The 26,903-nt window shown below is 38.4% G+C and overlaps 1 protein-coding gene across 4 annotated transcripts in view; it reads right to left on the reverse strand.

Annotated features, from left to right (window-relative positions):
- Window positions 1-2,760: 2,760 nt before the first annotated feature.
- LPCAT1 (lysophosphatidylcholine acyltransferase 1) overlaps window positions 2,761-26,903 on the reverse strand; it is a 58,163-nt gene continuing 34,020 nt past the window's right edge. For 2 of the 4 annotated variants that reach the window (XM_085540409.1, XM_085540411.1), the window contains exons 10-15: window positions 25,628-25,753; window positions 18,429-18,582; window positions 17,213-17,311; window positions 15,573-15,711; window positions 10,981-11,192; window positions 2,761-3,005 (exon numbers count right to left, since the gene is read on the reverse strand). In XM_085540409.1, coding sequence (XP_085396535.1) covers window positions 11,008-11,192; window positions 15,573-15,711; window positions 17,213-17,311; window positions 18,429-18,582; window positions 25,628-25,753 — 703 coding nt within the window. In that variant the 3' untranslated portion in view covers window positions 2,761-3,005; window positions 10,981-11,007. Of the gene's footprint in view, window positions 11,193-15,572; window positions 15,712-17,212; window positions 17,312-18,428; window positions 18,583-25,627; window positions 25,754-26,903 lie in introns of all 4 variants that reach the window. The other 2 variants (XM_015854267.3, XM_085540410.1) reach the window with 2 other exon arrangements.

Genomic DNA, 26,903 nt, shown 5'->3' on the forward strand with positions numbered 1-26,903 from the left:
GAAGGAGGAGAGGAGGAGAAGGAGGAGAGGGAGAAGGAGAAGAGGAGAGGAGGAGAAGGAGAGGGAGAGGGAGAGGGAGAAGGAGAGGGAGAAGGAGAGGGAGAAGGAGAAGAGGAGAGGAGAGGAGGAGAAGAAAGGAGGAGAAGGAGAAGAGAGAGAAGGAGAAGAGTGAGAAGGAGAAGAGAGAGAAGAGGGAGAAGGAGAAGAGAGAGGAAGGAGAGGAGGAGAAGGAGAGGGAGAGGGAGAGGGAGAAGGAGAGGGAGAAGGAGAGGGAGAAGGAGAAGAGGAGAGGAGAGGAGGAGAAGAAAGGAGGAGAAGGAGAAGAGAGAGAAGGAGAAGAGTGAGAAGGAGAAGAGAGAGAAGAGGGAGAAGGAGAAGAGAGAGGAAGGAGAAGAGGGAGAAAGAGAATAGGGAGAGGGAGAAAGAGGGAGAAGGAGAATAGGGAGAGGGAGAAAGAAGGAGAAGAGAAAGAAGGAGAAGAGAAAGAAGGAGAAGTGAGGGTGACGGAGCACTGGAACAGGCTGCCCAGGGAAGTGGTGGAGTCTCCTTCTCTGGAGATATTCAAGACCCGCCTGGACGCCTACCTGTGTGACGTGGTGTAGGGAGCCTGCTTTGGCAGGGGGGCTGGACTCGATCTCTGGAGGTCCCTTCCAATCCCTACAATTCTGTGATTCTGTGAAACTCTTATGTCTGATAGCACTGCTCAAACTCTGAGAGCGTCCTTGAACTCTGAAGGCTCAGTGCCATGACTATTTCCCTGTAACAGCTGTTCCACTGCCCAACCACCTTTTCAGGGAAGAATTTTTTCCCAGTACCCAACCCGAACCTCTTCCCTCCTTTGGGGCTCCTCAATACCAAGATGCCACATCGTCATGAGGGCTGGAGGACGGAAAGAAAGGACTTACACAAACATCAACAATCACCAAAAGAATGGTTTATTGAGGGGGATCTGACACGTGAGCCTTCAAGATGTCCATATTGTTTGTCATGTCCAGGTTAGTGGGGGGAGCAGATACAAGGACAGAATGTGAAACCCCTTTGGATACCTTTTCTGCTTGAGCACCCTTGTGGGGACAGTGTTTTCATTAGCTTCAAAGGAAAAACTCTATTTTCCATTGATCTGCTGCTGTCCTTTGTGCAACACCATGGAAGATCTGGCTTCACCTTCCAGCACTTGCTGGGTCGCATTCTCATCTTCAGGCTGAGACACCCCACCTCTAGGGCTCGAGATCCATAGCAGCTCTGAGGTGGACCTCCTGTAGACACAGTGAAGCAGCCAAAGACAAGCTAAGTCCATGTTTGCCTGCTTCCTTGGGAATCCATGCAGAAGAGATGCCATCTCTCCAAAAGGGGCAACAACAGGGAATGGGCAGGTAGGTTATCCTGCATGCAAGTCTACTGGATGTTAATGAATGGCCTCCCAGTTAATTCTGGGTGCAGCAGCTGCAGAGCTGGACCTTCAGTGCCACTGCAGTAACCTCACTCCAGCATAACGATATGCCAGGCCACATGTGGTGGAATTCAATACACTTCCATTGGTTCTCCATCTGGAGGGCATCCATCTCCATGGGATGCAAACCAGTATTCCCAGGCCACGCCGTTGCTCTATGGGCACAGGTGTTCTTCCTCCTCCATTTGCTCTGCTTTTGTGAGTCTCCACCAGCTCTTCGGTTCTGGGAACCCAGTCTCTTTCTTCCCGTGTAAAACCGAGCAATCATCGCTCATGGTTCTCTTGGTATCAGCCATGTCTGCTTACCACCAGAGGTCTTGGCGCTGAGCGAGCGTGATACGGCAGCGGTGACTACGGTGACATCAGTAAGATTCTGTGATGGCCACTGTGATGGTGGGAGTGGTGTTCAGCATGGGGTAAAAAGGGGGCTGGAGGGCACGGCACAGCACGGGAGGTAGAAGGCAGCCCCTGTGCCCTATGGGCTGCCTTTCTCTCCGGGGCAAGCAAAAAGGCATGGAGGAGCCATCCCCAGGATGGAGTGAACCGACAACCTGGAGGCCACAGATGCAGGATGGGGATAGATCCTGGCATCTCTGTATTGTATGGTATGAGATGTGGCTGCAGATATGGGCTCTGCCAAGTAGCACCGTGACACGCTCTAGGCATTGATGTCACTGTCTTCAAAGGGCGACCAAGGAGAAAGTGTCTGTGGTCAACAACACGCACGAAACTATGAAACTATGAAACTATGAAACAACAGGGCTGGGTGAGGCTGCAGCCATGTGCTGGGTCTTTTAGATGGATCTGAATGAGAAGAATGGGGGAAACAGTGGTGTCAGTAGCAAATGGCTTGTCTGCATTTTCTTCTCTGAACAGCCTGTGGTGGTAGTTGTGATCCTGATGGCTGCAATGGGAAGAACACAGCTGCATTATTTGGCAGGGAGGTTGGACTCAATCTCTAGAGGTCCCTTCCAACCCCTACAATTCCGTGATTCTGTGAGAAGAGAAGCAAGTGCTTCCTTAGCTCCCAGAATGGCCAGCCAACCCTACAACCCTACAAAACCAAAAAACCACCTACAACACCAAAAAACCTTAAGCCCGTGTTTCATACTCCCAGGTGTCAGGTAAACACCAGTCTCCTGTATACACACACAGCCACATCAAACATGGCATCCATCAGTAATGTGCATCTAAACATGTATGAACTTGGTTCTATTCACACTTACGACTGTGTCCTTTACCTTATTATAAACCATGTTGTATATCACAAACGTGCATAGGAAAAAAAAAAATCCAAAGGAAACAGAATGTTTTCTCCTTCATTTTTAATTTGGCTTCACAATGAAAATTCAAATTTACAAGCCACTAATAAGGAAAACATCCAGTCGGGCAGAACGAGCCATGATTGTACACTGCACATCAACACTTGGAGTGTATCATTTGGTTCCCTTCCAGTAAATCACACGACTTACAGCACAGGTGAAGCTTCTACGTCATTGCTGTTTCGCTCAGTTAGTTCATCACACACCATAGTCCGTTTCAACCTACCAGACAACTAGCAAGAAAAAAAGAATGCTCAAGTTGAGGTATTTTCCTTTAAGAATTTACTGATAGCGGTATTTCAGAGGTAATGTTAAACCATATCGTTTTAAACATTGAAAAATGTACAAAACCAAGTTCATTTTTTTTTAGAAAATATCATCCCTAGTCTTCCATGCATATTAATAAAAAATATAAAAATCAAATTTGTTGCACTGAAGCTATACTTCACATCCTGCAAAAAGCGTTTGCATTTCTGGACCCCACAAACTACAATCATCTTTAAGTACACAACTTGCTTTTGCTTCTCAGCTACGAAGTATAGTCAGTTCAGTGCAAAGACAGTCTATATACACACACCTTCGGAGCCATAGGAGGGAAATATACAGCACAAAAATGCAATCGGGTTATTATTGTTATCGAGTAGCACTTTATATTGTTACAGATTTACACTGCGTATCCAAGGGCTATAAGAAAAAGCTTGCAGCCAATATGCACATTGAAACAGAGCAAGTCTGCTTGAGCAGCCTTAAAGTCAGCAGAAGTTGTACCACTGATGGAACAAGCACCTTCTACCGTGCAAACGAGTCCCTGCAAAACCAAACTTCCTGCCCTATCAGCACAAGTTTTCAACTAAAAGCATCCTCTTCATGGCAGTGTCTAAATTGAGTTCAGTAACGAGAAGAGAAAATGTGATCATTTTTGAAGTAAATTATTTGTTTTAACTTTTGCATTTAAATCCTCAAGTGAGTTCAGAAACATAGCAATACTTGGAAAAACGTATAAGCAACGTCCTCAATGCAAGTCTAGCAATAATTCAAGAGATCTTCACTTTTTACTGCGTTACTTCTCAGCTTGCTGCTACTGTATTCTATTCCTTTAAAAATAGTAATAATAATAACAAAAAATAAAGGATGAACTCGCACCTGTGATCAAATTAGAAACATTTTGTACACCTGTATAGATGTTGGGAATTACAAAGAGGCTTAGGAAGTGGTCCCATTGAACAGATATTTTCAACACAATGCCGGGACATTGAAGTTATATAGCACAGAATAAAAAAGTCAGCAGATGCTTAGTCTTGGTCATCCTCCAGTATGCAAAATCTATCGCTTCTAAAGAGGTTTACTTCAGACTCCTATTTCTAACATTAGTGGTTTACACAGAGCTCTTAATACCCGTAGCGCAATTACAGAAAACAATATAAACAAATCACTAACACAAACCATATAGACAAGCAGCTGCAATTGATTTGCTTTTTGTCTAAGTATATACAATTGCTAAGGAGAGATGTTTATTTTAAGGGATCTTTACCCACCTTCTTAAAAATACAATTTCACTTGTAGATGTTTACTTAAAAACTGCTTTTGTAGCCTGGAAAGTACAATAGTGGCTAAACTAAATTTCCTTTCAGAAATGTAAGAAATATTTTGCTTAAACTTTGCTATAAAAGAAAACATAGGACAAAAAATATATACTTAGGGCATACAAGATTTTACAAGTTTATTTCTTTAGCATTTAAACTACAAAATTGTCTTCATGCTGGGTAGCAAATAAAAGACATGTATTTGGGTTTTCCCCATACACATTCATATAAAATAAAGTATCGGATGAATTTCATCTCCAGTACCATGGTAGGATGAAAAGTGTCTGAGTTTCAGCTTTCTTCAGTATCCATGAGGAGAACTGGTTTACTGACACATACTGCATTCTAAACATGGAATTAAACAGGCACACACTAAGAGCGACAAAGTCAGAAGTCAACCCAAATGCAGATGTCACTGTATTGTACTTCTGTATCTAATTTCTAAGTGCATAGAAACAGTTAAGCATCTCGAACACAAACTTGTGACCTAGATACACTTGCAGTGGTTTAAGCATGAGAAAAGGCAGACACAAGCTAAAGCAGTACAGGGGGTCTTCAATTTGGGTAGTGTTATAAGAATACAACTTCAGTGTTCACCTGCTCCTTCCTGGCCAGTAAAACCAGTCTGTGAATGACTTTGAAGATTAAGAGCAGTGAGGTCTCCCTCAGACTGCAGCCAACCTTCAAAGAACAAGACAGCTAGAGATATAAGGACATAAATTCACCAGTCCTAAAGATGGAAAATATCTTTCTCTACTGTGGGAAAGGCCAGCTGTACAGTGAGAGTTTTCCTGCTATGCCAGCCTTAATGACTTTACTGCATTCTGGTTCAGGAGCAGAAGTTCAGCCTGATTTTCCTAGAATGCATTCTTTGGCTCTGGAACGGCACTCTCAAGTAACACCTACTCATAATGTCAGAAGAGAGTATTACAGATGTCATTATGACTTATTATGAATTATGACTTCTCTTGCTTCTTTTTTTAGTTGGAATGAAAAAAATGAAGCTTAACGTTACATCCACAGAATACTGTACAACATCCTTCTCACTATCTCCAAGCTAACCTCAAGTGAGCTGGCTTGTTCATACAGCACTGTGCAAACATCTGCTCAGAATCAAGAAACATAACAAATATATTGTTAAAAAAAGACAAAACAAAACGCACTCATCCTCTCCAAATGAATAGAACCAACACCCTCCCTACCCCCAAATTAATCGAAAGGAATAACTTTCACGCCATCTGTGCTGAAGCGATTCTACCATTTTCGAGATCTCTTCACCAGTTACAGAGATTAGCTCTCACAGGAAAACTACACCGTGCCACCTTGCAAGGGAACACAGAATGAGCAGCCCCTACCATTATGTAAATAACAAAATTATTTTGCCTAAAAAGCCTGCAAGGCAATCTAGACAGTCAGCTGTTGCAAAAGGTCTCACTGTCTTTCAAAGAAATGGTGAACCCTCCATTTAAAAAGTCTTTTAAACCTGCTTTCTCCCATATCACCCACTTTAATTTAGTCCCGTTACTTATGATGAAGCACATCATAACATCTGGGGGAAAAATAAGCTATCTTCTACAAAACAACACACTCCTCCACTCATAAACATAATAATTAATGTCTTGAAATAAACCTGAGTGGTTTCCTAGAGAAAGGAGCTGCCTTGACTTGACCAGTATGAGATGAAGTACAGATGCAAATTCAGGCATGTTCTCTTTGCTGCCTTATTCTCTGCAGTTACACCTGAGCATTAAGTCATTTATGCCCATTTGGATCAGAGCATTAGTGACTAACTTGTATACCCAGTTCACTGCCTTAGATATAGCACAGTATGGCAGATCTCGTTGCTTTGAGGAGGTTCTGCAGGATTTTACTTTTAAGGATGCCTTCCAAGGTTCCCATCACAGAGCACTTTTTTTCTGATCTTCGTAAGAAAAAGAGGGAGAATCACTTAAATATTGCTGGCTGCGCAGCCCGTGACTTGGACATTACTTAGAAGAGGCTGCAGTACCTTCAGGACATCATGCTTTGACTGAAGAATGGCTGACTTAATTGCTAGCTGTTTGAACATGTTCTGGAAAGCAAAATTACCCAAATGACTGTTTTAGTCTTCTGCTCATCTATGAGCCAGACCTTGAGGTTTCACTTGTCAGACTGAACAAAGGTGAGGATTATTCATTCTTATGATCATTTTCAAGCTGTTGGACCTACTTTTCCTATTTTTATTTTACAACTGAGAACCAGCCGTGTTACCTGAAGTTCAGATACCTGAAAAGTAAAAAGATCATCTGCAGGGATTTGTTCAGAGAGAAAAGCACAGCCTGATAAAGGAATGCAGAAATGCAATAAAGATATCTTCAGAAAAAAATGTATCGAATTATGTAAGTGTTAAAGTGCAACAATCCCTTTTTCAGAAAGGCTTTACTACATATTATGAATAAAAACATTTTCCTAGCATCCCAATGCTTTAACTAGCTAACAGGTCTATGCAGTTTGCTTTTAAATATTAATAAACAGCTATGTGCAAAACAACTATTTACTTCCTGTGGCTTTCCCTCTAAAGAGATTGCATCACTTCCTTAATGCACACATCTCCTTTTCAATTAAGCTTCATGACCTTCAGATCGGGATTAGCAAACACACAGGGGTCTGGTTACTTTTTAAGAGGATTCCAGCTTCATTGAGATACACATTGAAATATGTAGTGTAAATTAATAGGTGTAAAATTAGGTCTACAACTGATTTCTCCTTTAGGATCACAATTTGCCTATAACACCTATTAAATGTAACTACTTACTGCACTGCGCTCATGATAAATCCGTAATAGAACTCTGCCTTTCTGTGGTGGAGACAGTGGTTTAAATATGCTTTGTACCTCCTAAATTTCTGTTGCTATTCATAGTTGTGTTTTGGGTTTGGTTTTTTTTTTTCCTTTTTAAATTATAATTGAAACAACAAATGAAGCAACAAAAACCAAAACACTTCTTAGGTATCTCGGATTCCATTGTTTTCTGTGCTAAGTACACTCAAAGCACATAGCACACTTGCTCAACCACATCAAAATAACAAAGCCTTGACTGAGAATCTCTTATACAGTACATAGAAATTCAGTCTGATGCAAAAGCTCTGCTAGCAAGGGATGGCAATATTTCACAAAAGCAGCAAAACGCACATCAGACAAGTGCCATGTCTTCACACACCTCTGCATTGTTTTTTGTGAAGGATCACTAATCAAATCATTGTGAAAGATGCCGCTGTTTGTAAAAATCCGTAACACTTCAGTTGGAAGCACTTACTTGTTATCATCTGGTGAATGGGAAAGGAAGCTTTCACTTCTACCCTTGCAGTTCAGCACAAGCTACTGAGAGTGTCACAACCCAACTGCTCCACGGCTGGTTACCTTTTGTGTGGAACTACTAAAACATGTAATTGGTGAGATTGATGGACAAATTGTAGTGAACTGTGTTGCAGAAATACAACACACAGCAGGTCTCAACCCACAAAGTCTGAGTTTATCCCCTACACTAATGTGGATTTTCTGTCACTACAAGGCAGTCTAATATCATAATCTTGAATACTCCAGATGCTGAAATCCCCTGGATACTCAGTTTTTAATGATATTATCTGAAGTTTAACAGAGTGATCAGGACTTCATGTCTCATTCATCTTATTTCTCTACGTAGATCAATCTCACAAAAGCAGGAACAAATGCAATTCATTATAGACGCTGGCTGCTTGCTCACCAAGCAAGATACTGCTCACCAGCTTTTTTCAACAGCTCTGGTTAGAGCTCAATAATGCACACAGTTCTCAATGCATCTTCACCATCCAATGTTGTATTGAAGGGCCATCTATCACAGGCTGCAGCACCCTTTAAACCCAAACACTGCAACAGCTTAGCTGCACTCGTCTGCAGTTATTACGTTCACCACAACTGGGAGATGTCTCCCTCACTAGAGAGGAGAGACAAAATTAACTCTTTGCCTTTTTAGAACCCCAAGCACCATACATAGAAAGTAGACATGCTCATATTTAGACAGCTTCAGCCAGCTTGCTCTGTTTTTTTTCCACAGACGTAGAACAATTTTATTATTTTTCCTGGAACTTCCCTAAGGTTGTCTATGGGATACTGAGCTTTTCTTCTTTTCAGTAAAGCATGTCAGGGAACCCTGTCTCATCCCCTGCACTTTGAAATTCTCCAGTTCCCAAGCTCACATATCAAAACAGAAGATAACTATCTTAGAGACTGACAGCCTGAGCCAAGCACTGTTGAATGTCTTGCAGAGGGGATGTGATATGCTCAGACTCTACAGCTCATCTACTTGGCCTTAAATATTGACTGAAATACGCTATATATAATCACACAAAATAGTCCTCAGGAGATCTATCCCTACAACCATGGGGTTATAATCAACAAAAATCAACAGTGTCTTTGCTTTCTGTTCTGTTTTCAAAACCTCCAGTGAAGGAAGGCTCCTCATCCCACCTAGAAGACCCACTCCATATCTTAACTAGAAGTATTGGAACGTTCATCCTATCTTTGATATGAATACCCCCATTTCTACTATGGAGGCAGAGTAAAGATTATTCTGATCTTCCTTTTTGCAGCTTTTTCCATATTTGAAGATTGGTTTCACATCTTCCTCCAGTCTCCCTTCCTAAATTAAATAAAGATATTGCAAGATCCACTGAAAATTTTCTTTCCTTCAGCCTCCATCCAGCCACTCCTCATCTTTCTCAAGTGCCCCAAAACAGACAGATGTAAGGCCTTACCAATTCCTGGTAACACAAAGACCACCACCCTTCTCACAGGCTGCAAGTGTTTATGCATCTCATGATGACAAACATTTTTCTGCAGCAATCAGTTAACTGTGTTCAGTTAGTAATGCTCAATACCTGTCTCAAGGACTTTTATACAGTTATCCCCAGCTCCCTCTGTGTACCTGACAAGTCCCATTTAAGTGTAGTTCCTTGTGTCTTAATTTCAAGTTGTGCCCATAACTTCTCATGATCAGTTTCAGCTTAAATCTTGCCTGCCAACCTGTGGCACCCCTGCCAGCCTGGCATGCATTATCTAGGTAAATAAAAAAAAAAAATTACTATCTCAAAATGAAGATGTACGTCTGCATACCCCACAAAAAAGCATTATTTCTTACAGTTTGATTTCCTATATGTATTCTATTAATGCCAATTTCAATTTGGAGACTTCCCACAGACAGTTAAGGATTTCTAAGGACACATTCCAATACCCTAAAATGGGCTTTAAAAAGAAACAACAACAAAAAAAAGCAACAAAAAACTCCTTATTTAAAAACAACAATAATAAAAGCATTTGGTATGAACAGACATCCTTCTGCTGAGATTCCACCCTTCAAATCTAGTTTTGTATTAACATGTGGTAATCGAGTCTCAGTGACAGTTTTCCAGTTATGAAATCCTCATATTTTAGTGCAGCCTGCAGAATTAGTCACAAAAATGATTTGAAAATAGATGTAGTTTTTATTTGGAAGGAGAGCTGCCATCACAGATCTTTTATGACACGGTTCTCCTTCCTACTCTTTGAGGCCTTTGGCTCATTTCCTCATCAGTGGAGATATGTGGTTTCACACTAATTTTAATTTCTCTGAGATCTCCATTGACAATTAAGGCATCTAGATTTACAAAAGGAAATATAGGAAACATTAGTACTAAATATTGTAACACACCTTGTTACTGGCTTCTGGAGTAACTGCAACCTTTTCATATTTGTGTTCATATACTTTAAGTTTTTCTAGTATCTTTCACGATAAGTCATCTGTATGTACAGACTTGCCACAAAAGAAACCCTGATTCCTGATAAATATGATTGTGTAAACATCTGCCATATAAATATTGTGTGGATAAGAGAAAAGCACAGTTTTGTCAGCTCTTTGCATACAGCATGTGGCATGTCAGTTTGGGGGAAAAAAAATGTTTAATTGCATCTGGAAGAAGATTACAGTAGAAAAGTGCTGGGGCAGAGGACAAGGAGCCTTTCCTTTTCATTCTACCATGGAATAGACTGAAAGAGAAGCAATTTTGTCATCCAACAATAAAAAAAACCAAAACACAGAAGTGATCCTCATCAAGTTTTTGCATGACTGTTTTGGAACTGTTCACTGGAACTAAAAGATAAGGGGCCAAAAAGTGCTTGCCTTGCTCAATGGCATAATCCCACTGAAAACTAGACTGACTATGCAAATATGAACAGCAAAATTTGGCCCCAAATAAACATCCCCATAACTAGGGAAAACACTAATCACCAAAGTGCACTTTACACCATAGTAACTACAGTTTCTTTATACATGCACAATTTGTGCGACACTTTGTACATGAAACTAGCCAGTGGAATATAAATAAGAGTGCTGCTTCCTTTTAAATATGAACATTAATAATGAAGCACATTCACATTTTTGCCTCTCAAAGTCCTTTTGGAAAAACAAATTAAAAATAAAAATACCTCCCCCAGTAACCTGGAACATATTGTTAAATATAGCGCATATGAATCAAAGAACGGTATTAAGGTAGAAGAACTTCCACACACAAAATTGGTATTTGCTATATAATTGGAGTGACTTATGAAAATTCCAAGAAAAGATAATCCTCTCACCAGGAGAGGAAGATAACAGTTGTAGTGTTAGTTCCATTTCTTCTGCAGGGGCTTGTTTTTATCTTCAGCATTTTCTGGGCTGAAGTCAGTACAGATACCATTTGGAGCAGAAAGAGAGGAAGTTTTCAATCCACTCTCAGCTACCATCTGATCAGGATAGAGATAGTCTTCTGCAAAGTGTGGCTGCAATTCAGCAAATCTGTAGAAGTCATCTAGAAAAAAATATATTAAACAGAATCAGTTCTCTGGAACAGAAGGACACTAAATTTGAGTACTTACAAGATAAAAATCACATGACGACTTTGGAGAAAATAGCAGATGACCGTGGAAAAAACCGCTTGTTTGAGGTTTTCAGCAGTCTACTACATCCCCAGAACTAAGATGCCACAAAGGGTTATCTTAAAACATTTCAAAGCTGAACTTAGCTTGTATGTTGAAGGGAAAACAGGCTCAGATCTGCATTAAAATGTATGAGGACATGCCCTGACATAGCATCTCACTATTCAGCGGGGGAAGGGAGGAAGCCCTCCAGCTGAGGAACAAAGAGCAGCATGAGCAGTCACTTCTTGAAAGCTGGAAAGTCTCATGCAAGCATGCCCTTTAAAATACTTTGCCTTGTTAATTCTCTTCAACCTAAATGCAGCTATAATTGCTGCCTCCCACTTCCAAGATCTTAGCATTCCAAAGCTCTTAATATTTTAGAGAACGATATCATGAGAAGCTGATTTATCCAGTTCTCAATTAAAACATCTTGAATTCCATAATTTCAGGTTTTGTGTATTTGTAAAACAATAGAAAGAGCAAGATTCACTCCCTCTGGAAGTTGAGCTGATTCCTCACTGCCAAGAATTTATTGTATTAGAAGTCCTGCACTGAAGCCTTGTCAGTCTGCCTTTAAGATCGTTTGTTCAGACATCAATTAAACAAAGGATACCAGAGAGGAGCCAAGTTGCAAAAAGCTATTTTATAATGTAAACTGACACTGGAGGAAGCCGGATGTGAACACTGTCACTAAGTCACCCTGTCACCTACAGCATGTGGCAGACAGCCCACTCAAACTCACTGTTATTACTGGAAGAGCTCATGACCTCACAACACTGTGAGCGGCTTCCAGTGCAGAGCAGATGACAACTAAAATAACCTTTAGGAGGAGCGAAGCCCAGTTTCTCCTGGTGCTACAGGGCTGCTGTGAAAGAAAGAATCTGTCAGAGCTTTCCCTTTCCACCACCCTTCTGTTTGAGACAGCATGATTTTTCAGCATAGCAAATTGCAAGTGAATGTTGCTTGGTCCAAAGGGGCACCAAAGTTGTTGCTCAGTACTGTTGCAAAGGGATATGCGAGGAGAATGCAATAAACATAACTTCACCCTTCTTCAAGCAGAAGACAACTTGTATGGATATAAAATACTTTGGATTTTGTGAATTCAGCAAAAGCTGATGATATTCAGAACAAAGCCAACACTAAATCCACGTTAGAAAACCTATATATACCACACAGGCTGATGTAGCACATTAATGATATCAGAGTCATGGGGCCTGGGGGTGGGATCTTAAGTGTCTAAAAATGCTTACAGCAGAGATTTTTCTTTTGACAGTAATTTCAATGCAACTTTTCTTTTTCCAATGCAAAAAAACTGGCACAACTGATCTTTTCCAAGAAGGAAATCTAAAACAATTTTTATATTTAAAATACATAACAGTAGCAGTACCAGGAACACTTGAGAGCAAACCGATTTGTCAGATTCAAAGCATTTAAGCACTTTTGTCTGAAGGAGGCTCAGGGGAGACCTTATTGCTCTTTACAACAACCTGAAAGGAAGTTGTGGCAAGGTGAGGGTCAGCCTCTTCTCCCTCACAACTAGGAATAGGACTAGAGAGAATGGCCTCAAGTTGTACCAGGGAAGATTCAGGTTGGAAATTAGGAAAAATTTCTTCACCAAAAGAGTATTCAAGTGCTGGAATGGGCTGCCCAGGGAGGTGGTTGAGTCACCGTTCCTGGAGGTGTTCAAGAAACATTTAAACAATGCACTGAGAGATGTGGCTTAGTGGAGAAAAACTGGAGATAGGTGGGTTGCTGCACTTGATGATCTTGGAGATGTCTTCCAATCTTGGTGATTCTATGATTTGCTGAATCCAACTATACATACACACACACGTATACAGGTATCCTGGAACATGTTCCAAACACGTGTACATCATAAAACGACAACAGAAAAATAGACTTCTGGAAGGAAAAGGTCATTTAGGTTGGATGTTGGGGGGAAGTTCTTCTCTAGAAGAGTGGTTAGGCCCTGGAACAGGCTGCCCAGGGAGGTTGTGGATGCCCCGTCCTTGGAGGTGTTCAAGACCAGGTTGAACGGGGCCCTGGGCAACCTGATCTAGTAAAGGTGTATGTTTGGTGGCCCTGCCAGGCAGGGGGGTTGGAACTACATGATCCTTGAGGTCCCTTCCAACCCGGGTCATTCTGAGATTCTGTGATTCTGTGATCCAGACAGTTAGCCCAGCTAAAGTAAGACAAATATGAAAATTTAACCAACAGTACTAAACATAACACTTTTTGCAGGGAAAGATTAGCATATTTACTGTATTTACCATTCTAGGTAATTCTTTGTAAAAAATACTGCACCTTTTCAGAAAATTAATGCATTAAAAACCTGGAGAGAAAAAAAATATACTTTCCACAACGACTATAAGGAAAGGGATGAAGAGGGACAAAAATGAAGCCAGAGTGGAGTGAACCATCTACACTTTCACATTAAGTTCACATTGCATGACAGGAGCTTCAAATGAAAGGTTTTTCTCCTGCCTTTATGATACAACCCCACTACTTCACATTCCTGATGCAAGTTGCACATTCACAATACTCCTCTATTTCCACACTCCCTTCACCAACGCCTTGCACTCCTGCAGAGCATACAAGCATTTTCTTTCTTGTAAATTATCTGGATAATGCCTTCAGAAGGAGTATTATTTACAAGTTCTCTCCCTCTCCTTCTTTACTGTTTGTGTGCAACAGATCACATGTAAAGATGAGCATTCTCATGCAAGGCAAGACATCAAATATTTATGGAAAAGAACTTTCAAGACAGAAAAAAATGATGCCAAAAGTTTACTTTCATCTTCCAATTCTTCACCACAAACGGACACTTATTTTTACTGATAAGCTTTCAGATAAGTTAGAAATTCCCTGCAGTGTCTCTCAGGATTTTTCTCAGAAAAAGACCCAAGAAAAATGTTGAGTGATATACACACCATCGTACCCTGAGTAGCCTCACAAAGGATTACTCTTGAATGCGAGAAAATAATAATAGCTGTGACTCTCACTAAATGCTCCAATGGTCACTGTCATGGCTTAGATTTTCTGGTGATGTAAACATACTGTGATCTGTCAGGTGCACTGCAGATTTAAGAGCAACTGGGTACTGTCAAAGAATGACATTAAATAAGAATTCCTTGATAACTCACACAAACCATTTTAAGTACACTTGTTTCAAATTTAGCTTTTCCTCAAATAATTTGATGTACCAAAATTAGAGTCCTACCGAGATAAGATGCTTAGATTCTCTGATGTTATTTTTGGTGATAGTGGTGGGAAAAAAGTTGAGTCACCATTTGAATGAGCTGGGAGACAACAGGGAGTGACAGGAAGCAAAAGGGCAATAGCATAGGATCTATGTGGAAATGCTGGGGAGATGACGGATAAGGATTACAGAGAGAAAAGGGGTAGTACAGTGGGAATCATGGAGGCAAGAGATAAGAAAATATGGGAAATACTAGTGTAGAAACTAATTTACTAATATTGGTGTTAAATAACATTTTTACAAATCAAAAGCATATGAATTATTTTGATGGAAAACCATTACAACACGGCCATATCACAAAGCACTTCTATTTGAAATATGAGCTACTACCTGCTATCGACAACTTATACTTGAATGATGCAACGAAACTTAGAATTTTACTGTGTAAGAGATGAAGAAACTGAAGTAATAAACAAGTACTTTGAGACTCAGCATAATCGATTCACCTAGTTCTCTCAATTGGAGAAGAAAAAAAAAAAAAAAAGCAACTTTCTAGCCTCCATATCACCTGAATTACAGATTATATATTCAGCAGCCTGTTCAATACCTCCTTCCATCCTCCACATGCATGACTTACTTTCAAACAGGCTGAAAAATGATTGGAGCAGAAAGTCTTTTTTTCCCTATATACTGGGAGGACAGAAATAACAAAGAACATTTAAAAGACAACGCAACAGGACAGAGCTACATTCTTAAACCTACATATTCACATGCACTGAAGTCACAGAGATGTTAACAGAGCTAGTAAAAGCATTATCTGACAATGTAGAAGGGAAAAAAACCTTCTGAACATGTAAACATGAAACTTGGGGGGAAAAAAAAGTGAAACTCAGACTTCTTTATTATTATTATTATTTTAAACTAAATTTACTCTGACTGGAGTGCTTTTAGGATTATAAAACCGAGTCCACTAAAAAGACCAATTCAAATTAAAATGTTGCAGGTTTGTATATCAACACAAATTCAGGCAATTTTAATGTTGCGACAGTTCAGATCCACTTCACGTGCTTACCATATGTAATCTTCCCTTTTTCTTCTTCATCTACAGCTCTAAAAAGATGCGTAACGTCAATCTGTGACACACCCATGGCAGTCTTCAGGATATGACCTAAATCTTCTTCTGTTATAGTCCCATTTTCTGACTGGTATAGCTGTAAAACAAGAAAGCAAGGTAAGTCATTCCAAAGCTGAGTACTGCCTCCTATGAACTCTGTAGTTCACCCACGAGCATTTACAAAGTAAAGTTTATTATATCCAGGAAAATATGTTTACATGCCTGAACACTGGAATTTCAGTGATAGTTTAGAGATAAGACAGTTTAACACTAACGTGTTTTGCAGATACACAACTACGAATAAGCATCAGTTCATTGAATTAAGCTTCCAATCTCCAAGAAAGCCGGTGGAATCAGAAGATATTCATAGATGGCCTAAGAATAAACTACTTCTCACTTGTTCAGAATTAAAACTATAGGACCCCTTGATTAATGTTCAACTGATTAGATACCCAGCTTGCCTATACATTGCTACATCTAAATGGAGCTGTATTAATCAGAACAATGCCAATCAAACAGTGATGAATGTAAAAAAAAAAAACAACAAACTTCATCGTTAGTCATATTTGTTCAAAGCTGGTAAAAGGGTGATAGATAGACACTATGCACTCAAAGGAGCCTCATTTCTTTAGCAAAATACAGTAGTATAGAGAAATTTGCTGAAGAACCTGAGAATAGCTACACTCAGAAAATAAGGCTGCTGTGTAATACTATAGAACTATAAGTTTTAAAGTCCATGCGTTCACCAGTAACGACAGGATCCAGTGTTAACATTTTCCTGTTTTGGTAGAACTGAAAATACAAGTCCCCATAAGTTCAAGCAAACAGAAAAGGTAATCTAAAATGCAGCAAAGCTTCAAATAGTAATATTAAAGAAATAAGTTAAAAAGAAATTCCAGTGTCAGACAAACCCACTGGGAGGGCAAACATTAAGCATTGCTTCTGTTGATTTCCCAAAAAGCTTGCTTGCATTAACCATCAGTGCTGATGCTAAAACAAACCACTGAGGCTAGAACAAGATCAGGAGGACTTCTGGGAAGTCTAAAATCTAGGCAAATACTTCAGGACATGAAGAGCTGAAGGACTGAAAAAGAAACATTTCAAAGATTAAGAGGGAAAAATGAATCTTAACAAGATGCTAATGGGGGGAAAGGAGGGGGGGGAGGGGGGAAGCTCTATTAACACGTAGAACAGCAAGTTTTGATTTTTTTTTCTTAGTCTGACAAAGAAGATTTGATTGAAACATCTTACAAGCAGTGAACATAACTCATTAACCATTAGTTCAGAGTAATTTATATGAAAGTCTTTGGATGCAGAATCATTATATAGAAAGGCTTTATAAGCTCAACATAACAACGACTTCATTTTAAAGTTACAGCAGTTTTACACGTTTTGGTTTTGTTTGTTTTTTTTACAGCAGTTCATTCCCTCTGAATATATTCTCCTTATCTTCCTTTCAGTTAATGCTAATTACATTTTAAATCAAGTATTTAAAAGGGATTTAGGAAAAGGTTCCTGTTAAAAATTAATGGAAGTAATAATAATTTCTAAAAAACAAAATTTAAGTAAACTACATATAAGAAGAAAATACCACTTACCTGAAATGCCAGTTGGATTGTTTCCAGAGTTTTGGATGGCTTACAGACAACTGACAGAGCAATGACAAATTCTCGAACATCAATTATGCCATCTTCATTCTGTGAAAGAAATTCTCTAAATATGACAACTTGTCTTAGAACTTCCAAAAATAACAGAATATTCGGCAAGATACAGTGTTATACTTAAATCATTGCAAAAACTGGGGTTGTATGAGCTTCAAAGGTGCTTTTCAGAGTTTCACTTGGAAGTTCTGTTCAAGTATTCATAAAAGACATGGCCACTGTTGTTAGGCTTTACTTGCATATCTGACATTTTTACATTTATTTATTTGGGTTGAAACTAAAATTAGAGAATCAGAAGTCCAACTAGTCTGATTTAAGTCCTGAATCCATTATATCTGCTCTTTGGTCTTGGATACCACTGTGGACACATCCATCCATCTCCTGGTGCAAACAGCATCTCATGACTAAAAGATAATGATAGTTTTTCTCAATCCCCACTGACTGCCAGAAGAATAAAAACTGGCTCATTTGCCAAGTTTCTTGGTCCTTCAAGCCTTCAAAGGTATCTTGTAAAAAGAGTGGGTTTTTTTTGTTTGTTGTATCCATTGCATCCATTTGTAACAAGCAGTAGTAATACAAAAATCAGTTTTGTTCAACTGATACTCCTTTTACTTTCTACTTGAATGACAGCTTCACTTATTTGATAGTGGGTGTTACTACCTTGCTGAAAGGGAAATGCAGTAGGCAAACACTGCAGTGAAATGTATATAGCTTATAGCTCTCTACAACCACCTGACAGGAGGTTGTGGTGAGGTGAGGGTTGGCCTCTTATCCCACATCTCTAGTGATAGGGCTAGGGGGAATAGCTACAGATTGAACCAGGGAAGGTTCAGGTTGATATTAGGAAAAGTTTCTCCTCTGAAAGTGTGGTCAGATGCTGGAATGGGCTACCCAGGGAGGTGGTTGAGTCATCATCCCTGAAGATGTTAAAAAAATGTTTAGATGTTGTATTAATGGACATGGCTTAGTGGGGGAATATTGGTGGTAGATGTACAGCTGAACTAGATGATCTTAATGGTCTTATCTAACTTTAGTGATTCTATGTGCCTAGCAATGCCTGGAATTAGACTTCAGTGAATTCAACAAGAAAATTATGCCAGAACAGAGTTTATCATGAGTAACACAATTTTAAAATATACTTGTCATTTCTTACCTCATCAAAAAGGGCAAACATACTTTCTAATGTGTGAGAAACTGGAAATTCCAAATATGCTGAAAATTCTTTAAGATCAGCCTTCTCTTTTTTCATTTTCATAGCACGTGTAGCATATTTATCAAGATCATCCTCAAGTGTTTCTGGTTTCAGCCTAGAAAACACATTATTTTTGGACACTTTAAAAATAAACTTCAGAATACAGATGTCAATATATTGAATGAAGCAATGATAATGGTATAAAGCACTACAAAATCCAGAATCAGGATTACCAAGCAGCTTTATTCTGTAGTAACATATTCCTAACATCCTGAAGCTGCCATTAGTTCTTGAACTACGTTAGAAATTACTGGAATGTTTTAGCAATTCTGATTATAAACTTGTGTTCTCTTTCTTGATTATAAGCCATATGTGCAGTCCAACATGCACAAGAAAAACAAGAGTCCAGAACTAGATAGTATCCAATACCAAGCAAAGAGAAGTTGGTAGGATTTAGGTCACCTGAGCACGGCCACATTGACAGTAACATAAACCAATTACGATTCCAAATTTACTAATGTCACTGAACAGGAAAGTCTTGGTGCATCTTGTCTAAAAGGAATCTGGGATTACATAACGGCGATTATACTGTTAATCCTGTTTGTCAGTCCTCATTCAGTCTGCAGTTCGACACCATTATGAGGCTACCCATCAAACAAGGCTATAGCAGTTAATACTGCTACAGAAGTTACCTCATTCCTTCTGATTGCAAAACCAGATTTTGACCGATGACAAAACAGGTTTCTATTAAGGCAGATATCTACTGCATAGATTTGTTGGTTTGTTTTCTGTTGTTGCAGGTTGTTTTTGTTTTGCTTTTTTGTTTTTTAGCTAAATCAAACTTCTTGGTTTTGCTGTGTTAAAAATAAATTTTAATATGAAAATAATTAATATTAGAGGTGCTGCATATACATGGGGAACATAAATTCCCAGCCTACTTAAACATCAACAAAATCGTCACCAGCAAATTTACTATGAACTGGCTTAGGGTAACATGGGCACTCAGAGTTCTCAATCTGAAGACAAAAAAGGCAATAACAATACTCTTCCACAGTTAACTGTTTTGCTGCTTGCTCCTGCAGGCAAGTGGAAGCAATTATTTATTCAAGATCACAATTGTCTCCATACTGCAGCTGGACCTTCTCAGCAGCCTCCACTCAGTGATGAGACTTGGATAAAATATTTAACTAATACCAACACACCTAAACTTTGGAAAATAGCTAATGGCTCTCTGAGTAGGAACAGTATCTGATATTTGAGCTCCAGACCTCAAAGGCCAACTGAAATGACTGAACAACTCTTCTCAAAGCCTATACTTTTAAACAAAAACAGAACTACTATATTAGTCTTATATATATATATATATAATATTATGTTATAATGCCTATCTGCCATTACCTAGCCTAACCTGCAAGAACTGTACTAAGAACTCTAAGCACTGTATTTCTGAATTATGAGACTTAACTATGTACCAATTATTTCAAAGCCCACAAGCCCCTACAAAACATTCACATGTTGCCTCCACACTTGAAGGAAAGCACCTGTCATAAGTTTTGCTCCTGAGCTGTATAAAAAGACAAAGAAAAACAAACATTTTCTATGATCTAGTGAAAAAGGAGTGGGAACAAATATCAAAGGAATCCATGAAGACCTAGAGATACATACAGATCTCGGCTTCTAACATGCAGCATTACATGTAAAAGCAGTCCATAGATAACATATCCTCACTGTAGTAGCTGAAATGGATTTTAACTGCAGAACAAGGACAGCTGGCATCTGAATACTCCCTTGAGATAATCCATCTCTGACACAGAATACGCAATCTAACATCTGCCTCTAAACCAGAGAGATTTGATTTGGAATGAAGTCACTCAAAAATCACCTTCTGGAAATGAGTAAACACTTGTTTGGTGACTAGTATTAGAGACTTGATGGGATCTCCTGTACACCAATCAACCAACCTTTCAGTAGCCTGAAAAGCTAAAGTTAGAACAGTAAAATCTTGTATTGAAAAAAGTTTGTGCCAGAAACCTAATAGATGTTTTGTGGTTTGAGATTATAAGTAGAGAAAAATAGCGAGCCAATCTCAAAAACAGCACACGGATCAGAAAGGCAAAACTTTTGCTTTAACTTGAGTATGAATACACTGTATTTCCTGGAATCCAAGGTAGGTGTGTTGCCTCTATCCCTTTTGGAATCAGAAGGTAACTGGAGTATGTGGATGACCATGACAAATAATGCTGAATTCTCTTAAAGCCAAGTACTCCAAATCCTACAACAGTCTGTAATTCCAAAGTGAAATTGTTTTGGATGTATCCATTCCTTTAAAATTTTTACTTTTTATAGAAACATAGAATATGTTGAGTTAGAAGGGACTCACACTGAGTCAAGCTCCTGTCTCTACACTGGACCACCCAAATATAAAACCATATGTCTAAGACCACTGGCTACATGTTTCTTGAACTCCTGCAGCTTGGGGTTGTGATCACTGCCCTGGAGAGCCTGTTCCAGTGCCCAACCATCCTCTCAGTAAAGAACCTTTTACCCCAGTGAAAGCTATAAAACCTAGAAGGCCAGCAGTGAATGTTCCTGCTAATGAAACCATGTGTCTGCAGGATCTAGGCTTCATGGGACATAACATTATTTGTAACTGTGGCATTTTGCTTCATACTGTAAGCCAACCTCTAAAGATTGAAAGGACTGCTTCAGGATGAACAGCTCTGAACATTTAAGCCTCCAGAGCAGAGCTGACAAGGAAAACCATATCCCTGAAGGTAGGATACTTTCAGCACAATTGCCTCTGTTCTTACTGAGTGAAATGTCTTATCTCTTTAAAGTCAGTTTTAGTTGCATTTAATCTTCTGAAAACAAACTCTTTCCTTGCATGCTGGAAACCTGCCAAAAAGCTTTTAAGTCTCTTGTTAGAGCTGGAAGCCTCATAAGAATAGCTGGATGTTATAGCTAACTACTGGAAGCTTCAAGTTCAGAGAAATATGCCCTAAGCCAAATAAACAGCACATTCAGTCTTCTGTCTGCTGATGAACTTCCGTGCAAATTCTTGAGTAGCCTTTAACAACAACAGCTGCAAAACTGACCTGAATTGATCTCATGAGGCAGGGTCTATCATAGTTGGCATTCACTACATTAAGCCTAATCTTTGATCACCTCCTGTAATAGACAGTTCTGCTTTTACCATGAATGCAGATAAAGAACATCCTCCAGAGATTTTTTTCCTATTAGATCTGATCTCTGTAGCCATCCTCAGGCATGACAGTGTTAGCTGTAAGGTTTCATTCTTGAGATACAAAGCACTGTTTACAGTCTGGACCACAGTTTCACGTGTGCATGGACAGCAGAAGTTTGTATCATGGGCTGTTGAACAAGAGTAGATGGGCACCAGATCTAAGAGATAATTATACTCTCTCCTTGCAGCTTTTACAAGGTTACATGAGCATTATCTATTTAGGATCCTTGTGGCTGTCTAGACAGTATAATATTGAGGATCAAAATGGAACTACTGCTTAATTCATTTCATTCTTATTGAAATATTGTGTTTTTGAAGACACAGAAGAACTGATTCAGGTTCTAGAATAAGGTTGACAATCACAGAACTAACTTGGACCTGGAAGTATGTAAGGAGGTAAACTTCACGCTTGCTAATGTAGAACATTCTTCTGGGATAGGCAATTGTTTTATGCAACAGACATCTCTAATGTTCATTAGAAGAATCTCAGACAGCAACAATGATCAGGTCCAGAAAAGCAGAGGATATTGTCAAGGAACCAAAAAAGAATTAAGAAAATAAATAAATTACTATCCATTGTTAAAGATAAAACTTCCTAGACTAAGATAGAATAATCCTACCAAGAAAGCTTTGAAAACCAAAGGGAATTTTTTGCAATCTGACCTGAAAAATAAGATTTGGTACAAACTATACCTTTTAAAATAAATGACAATCAGCCATTCTGTCTTCAGTGAAAACCACCAAGAACCTCTGCATCTACGTACTAAATATATACACCAAGTTAAGAATCTGCCCAAAGGGCCTTTTGCCATACATATACCAACAACATAAGATACACATTCACCATATTATGATTCCATGTTTTGTTTTTGCTGTATTTGATATATTTCTTTTTGATGTATGAAGGACAAGTCAACTGTTAAACTGGAAAGAAAATGTGTCATGCTGTACAAGTATTAGAGCTGCTTAGCTAGAAAAAAATAGTAGATGAAAATCTTAGCTGCTAAAGAACAACTGCAAGTGGATAAGAAAAATCACGGAGTAGAAAACATGGACTAAACCAGAAAGATGCAAGACACCTCCAATCTTGCAACACATTCATAGCTAGGATTGTAAGTGAAAGATTGGTGAAACCAAACACAAAACCCAGCAACCAAAAAGAAATCATGAATAATATAATAGAGTAATGAATGTTAACAAATTCAATAGCAGATGAGGTAAAAGAGAGAGGAGGTATTAGAAGAAATCAAAGCAAAAAAAAAAGTTTTTAAAAAATTGTGACTCCACAGAAGTATCATAAAGTACCTACCCAGATTAAGGATTATTTATCTCTGTATATATTTTTGAAGATGCAAACAGCCTGAACCACTAGAATGAGTTGAACAAAATGTCAGATGACACGAAGACCTGACTTTGTAAGCCTAACAGCAAACAGAACAGTGACAACAAGACATTTCTACCTTGTACTGCAATATGTACTACATCTGGCCGCTTTGAAGAGGCTAGATCTTTCTAATATTTTAAGAATATACGATAATTACAGCAGAGAAAAAATTACAAACTTATCTGACCCAAAATGGAAAATTCATTAAGGAGCTACTGATGGCCAACAAATCAAGGTTCAGTAAGAAATCAGAACAACTAAAGCTAGAATGTCCTTCTTGTTCATAGGCAAAGTGAATGTAGATATTACAATAAGCAGAAATTTGAGACAGTATGCAGAACTTAAGGATCTCCTTGAGGGAACTGTACCAAAGCAGCTCAAAACAAATTATCTAGTTTTAAAAAAATGGAGGTAAGAATTATAATTAATATACTAAAAGCTTTTGAAGAAGAAAATGTACAAAGAGGTCGGTAAGGCACAAAAGTCAAACAAATGTCCATGCCTAGAACATGAATATAGATCCAGTTAAAGTATAAACAGGAAATCATTTTTAAAAATAGAACAATTATGAATCATCAAGTGAAATTAATTGAAATCATCAAATGAGATGTTGAGTATTTACAGTGTTTAAAACCTATAGTACAACCTGTATATATTTCAGGAATCTGTTCATTGGTCAAACACCAGTCATCAGGCTCAACAGAAGCTTGAAGAAAAATGAGCCTTGAATTTGAGAATACTGATTAATCGATCTCACTGATAAAACAGTCATTTTAGCACAGAACTAAAAATGAAGCTGCTGAGTTTCAGCCAACTGTGACCTAGCAACTGTATAGCTGTGTTAAAATTGCTCAAGCTCTTAATTAAATGAAGTGTGGGGCTTCACAGCTCTGGCTACTTGTCTTCTGGATTGCAATTGGATTCCTAACTGGAGCACAGGCTGAGAAAATCTTGCAAACATGTAAATAATAATGAATCCTACAGATATATCACATGAACTAACAGTTCTCCAGTGCAACAAACTCAGATGTAACATGATTTCAAAGTAATAAAGATAAAAGTTTGAGTTTACCTTGAAAGTCTTGCATTTAAAAATAAGTGTTACCTAGAAGAGATGTTCTTGTTCAAAAGAAAGTAATAAGACTGGATGCAAAATCCATTGGATAAAATTACAGTTGGAGTTATTAAGGGATGTGACTAGATGATCTTAATGCCTTGCTGGCCTCAAAGCCTTTGAATAAGCAGCAAATGAGTGCATTTCCATCAATCATGCATTAGAATTGAAATCATATTACAAGCTTCACCCAGTTGTGCCAGAAAAATACCATGGTAATAGCCTTATTTACTGGCACATACCCAAATCAGGACAGAATGATAGCTCACCAATGCATATTGCCCAAGTTTGACAGAGAACTTCTAGATTGTGAGGAACTTTACTCACAAGCATACACAATCCTTTTGGAAGCCAAATAAATGCTAAAAAAAAGTTTAATTTGAGGAAACAGTTTTAAACTGAGCAGACAGAAGCTACGCAATGTTACAAGAAGATTAAACTGAATCCTGGGATTATCAACTGCATCATAAGTGAGGGGCTTGTTTGTTTGTATGTTTAACTGAAAATTTGGAGTTTTTAGACTAAAGCAAGAATCTTTCCGGTTCTATTTAGAAATCTCTACTGTCCTATTGGAATTCTTTTCAGATGGAGGTCCCATAAAATGAAGAAACGTATGTCTGTCATCTGTATGCATGATGTAAGCTGCTCCGCATTCCTTTGATCTACGAAGATCTTTGCCTTTTTTTTAAAACCCAGTTTATGAACAAGCTGGAAGATGAAGGAAAAACAGTGAAATGAAATAAAATATGGAATGGAAACATAACTGTGCTCCATATTTTAACTTAAGGAGACAAAAAAGGAAAAAGGTGTTTACATGTCACAATTGTTAAAAGGCTGAGAACGTAAGTTTGGATTCTGGTTGCTTAATAGGAGGAAAGGGGAAACAAAGGAAAAAAAAAACTGGAAAAACAGCAACAAATTCTGCTATTTGGTTTAGCTCTACAGAAAGGTAAAGCCAGAGAGAACAGGAGTCATAAGAGATGAGCCAAACTGCTTAAAATAAGGTATTTCATTATAAAGTACATTTAGCAGTAATCAACTCAACAGACCAATGCTTTCTTGTGTTTCTTGGGAAAGAGCAAATCTTCTGCCCTCTCTATTACAACATTAACCCCAGTCACAAGATTGTATTATGGCAGCACCTTTCTCCTTTGTAGATGTCATGGGAAAGGGCAATTGACTCTTAACCGTATACAAGCCCCACAGTATATTTCTGATCCTCTTTGGGATGTCTTGAGGCATTCACTTATAATAAAGTACTGGTTTATTAAATTAGTTTCCCGGACTGTAATATGACAGCATTCCATATGTAGCCATAAGCGCAGTGTACTAGTAGAGAACATACTGTTATACGAGGAAAATCATACATAAACATATAACAAAAATGCACCTTATATATAAATATGGTATATGCTTACCCAAGGCTTCTCACAAGCTTTGCAAATTCTAGAAGACATGTGTCTGAAGGCAGACGAAGTTGTCCTTCAGCCAAAGCTAGCTGACAGTCTTCAAATGTATAGTCTGTCACTGGAACTCCCAACGCTCTTAAATAAACCAAAGAAAGTAACAAAACAGTAAGCAAGTTAGCCTGTGAAAACTGAGCAGAACGTTATTTTCTTTTGTATGGCAGTATGTTCTTCAACAATTCTCCTTTTTATTCTGAAGAAATAAGGGAAATACCCTACGCGAAAAGCTCACAAAGAATGAAATACTGTATTCTACACATTTCTTTACTACCTTTATTCTTTTCAACTGCAGGTTTTTCTACCTCATTACTAACCACTTATCTGTGAACTTAATAAATGTTAATGGCAAGACTGTTACAAAAGTCCAAAACATGCCACAGTCATTTTGTCTGTCATGAAAATCCTGCGTTTCATTCTGTGCTTTATTATAACAATTTGATCAGTAGTAGTAGTTACCTCTTATGCAACAATCACTTTCTTTTAAATAGACACTTCCTCAGAATGTCGTAAAAGATCTTTGAATGCCAATGTAAATTATATTATTATATGAGGTAGATCCTTTATCCATTAATTAACTCTCAAAATTCAGGCATCCTAATGCATTAGCAAGACATACACTTAATACTGAATTTACTGATCAGTGTTTCTCTCTTTAGTGCATAAGAAATATTCAGCAAGAGAAACTCACTGATATTCAAACTCAGAAGTAGTATGTTAAAAAACAGGCTTTTTTTTTTTTTTTTTTACTAAGTTATTTATGAATAAACTGAAGACATGCACCATAGTGATTGTGGATCAACAGCCATTCCCTTTCAAGAAAAACCAACAGGAAGGGAACAAAAGGAAAAGGTCAACTAAATCAAGAAGGCAGGGATGTATGGAAAAGACACATTAACAAATACTGCAGGCTGTTAAAGGCTAGAATGTTTCAAGTGGGTGATCTTAAGTAATTAAATTTTATCCATTCAAATTCAATTTATTTGTTCTTGTTTCATCATTCTTCTGTTTCTTTGATCAGTGTGCTAGTGGTACGTGCAAATTGGTCATTCCATTAAGGCAAATTATTAAGAGATTTTTATGATACTGTGTTTCATGCCATGCATAATCCTATAGTCAGCACACAAATGAATGTTATGTAAAATTCCGAACTCCCTCATACTGTGGGAGTCAATTCCTAAATCGAATTAGAGATCAAGTACTGCAGGTCTTGTCAATAGTACTATAATAA

Source organism: Coturnix japonica, chromosome 2 (genome assembly GCF_054131305.1).
Source record: "Coturnix japonica strain WE chromosome 2, WE-NBRP24, whole genome shotgun sequence".
NCBI lineage: Eukaryota > Metazoa > Chordata > Aves > Galliformes > Phasianidae > Coturnix > Coturnix japonica.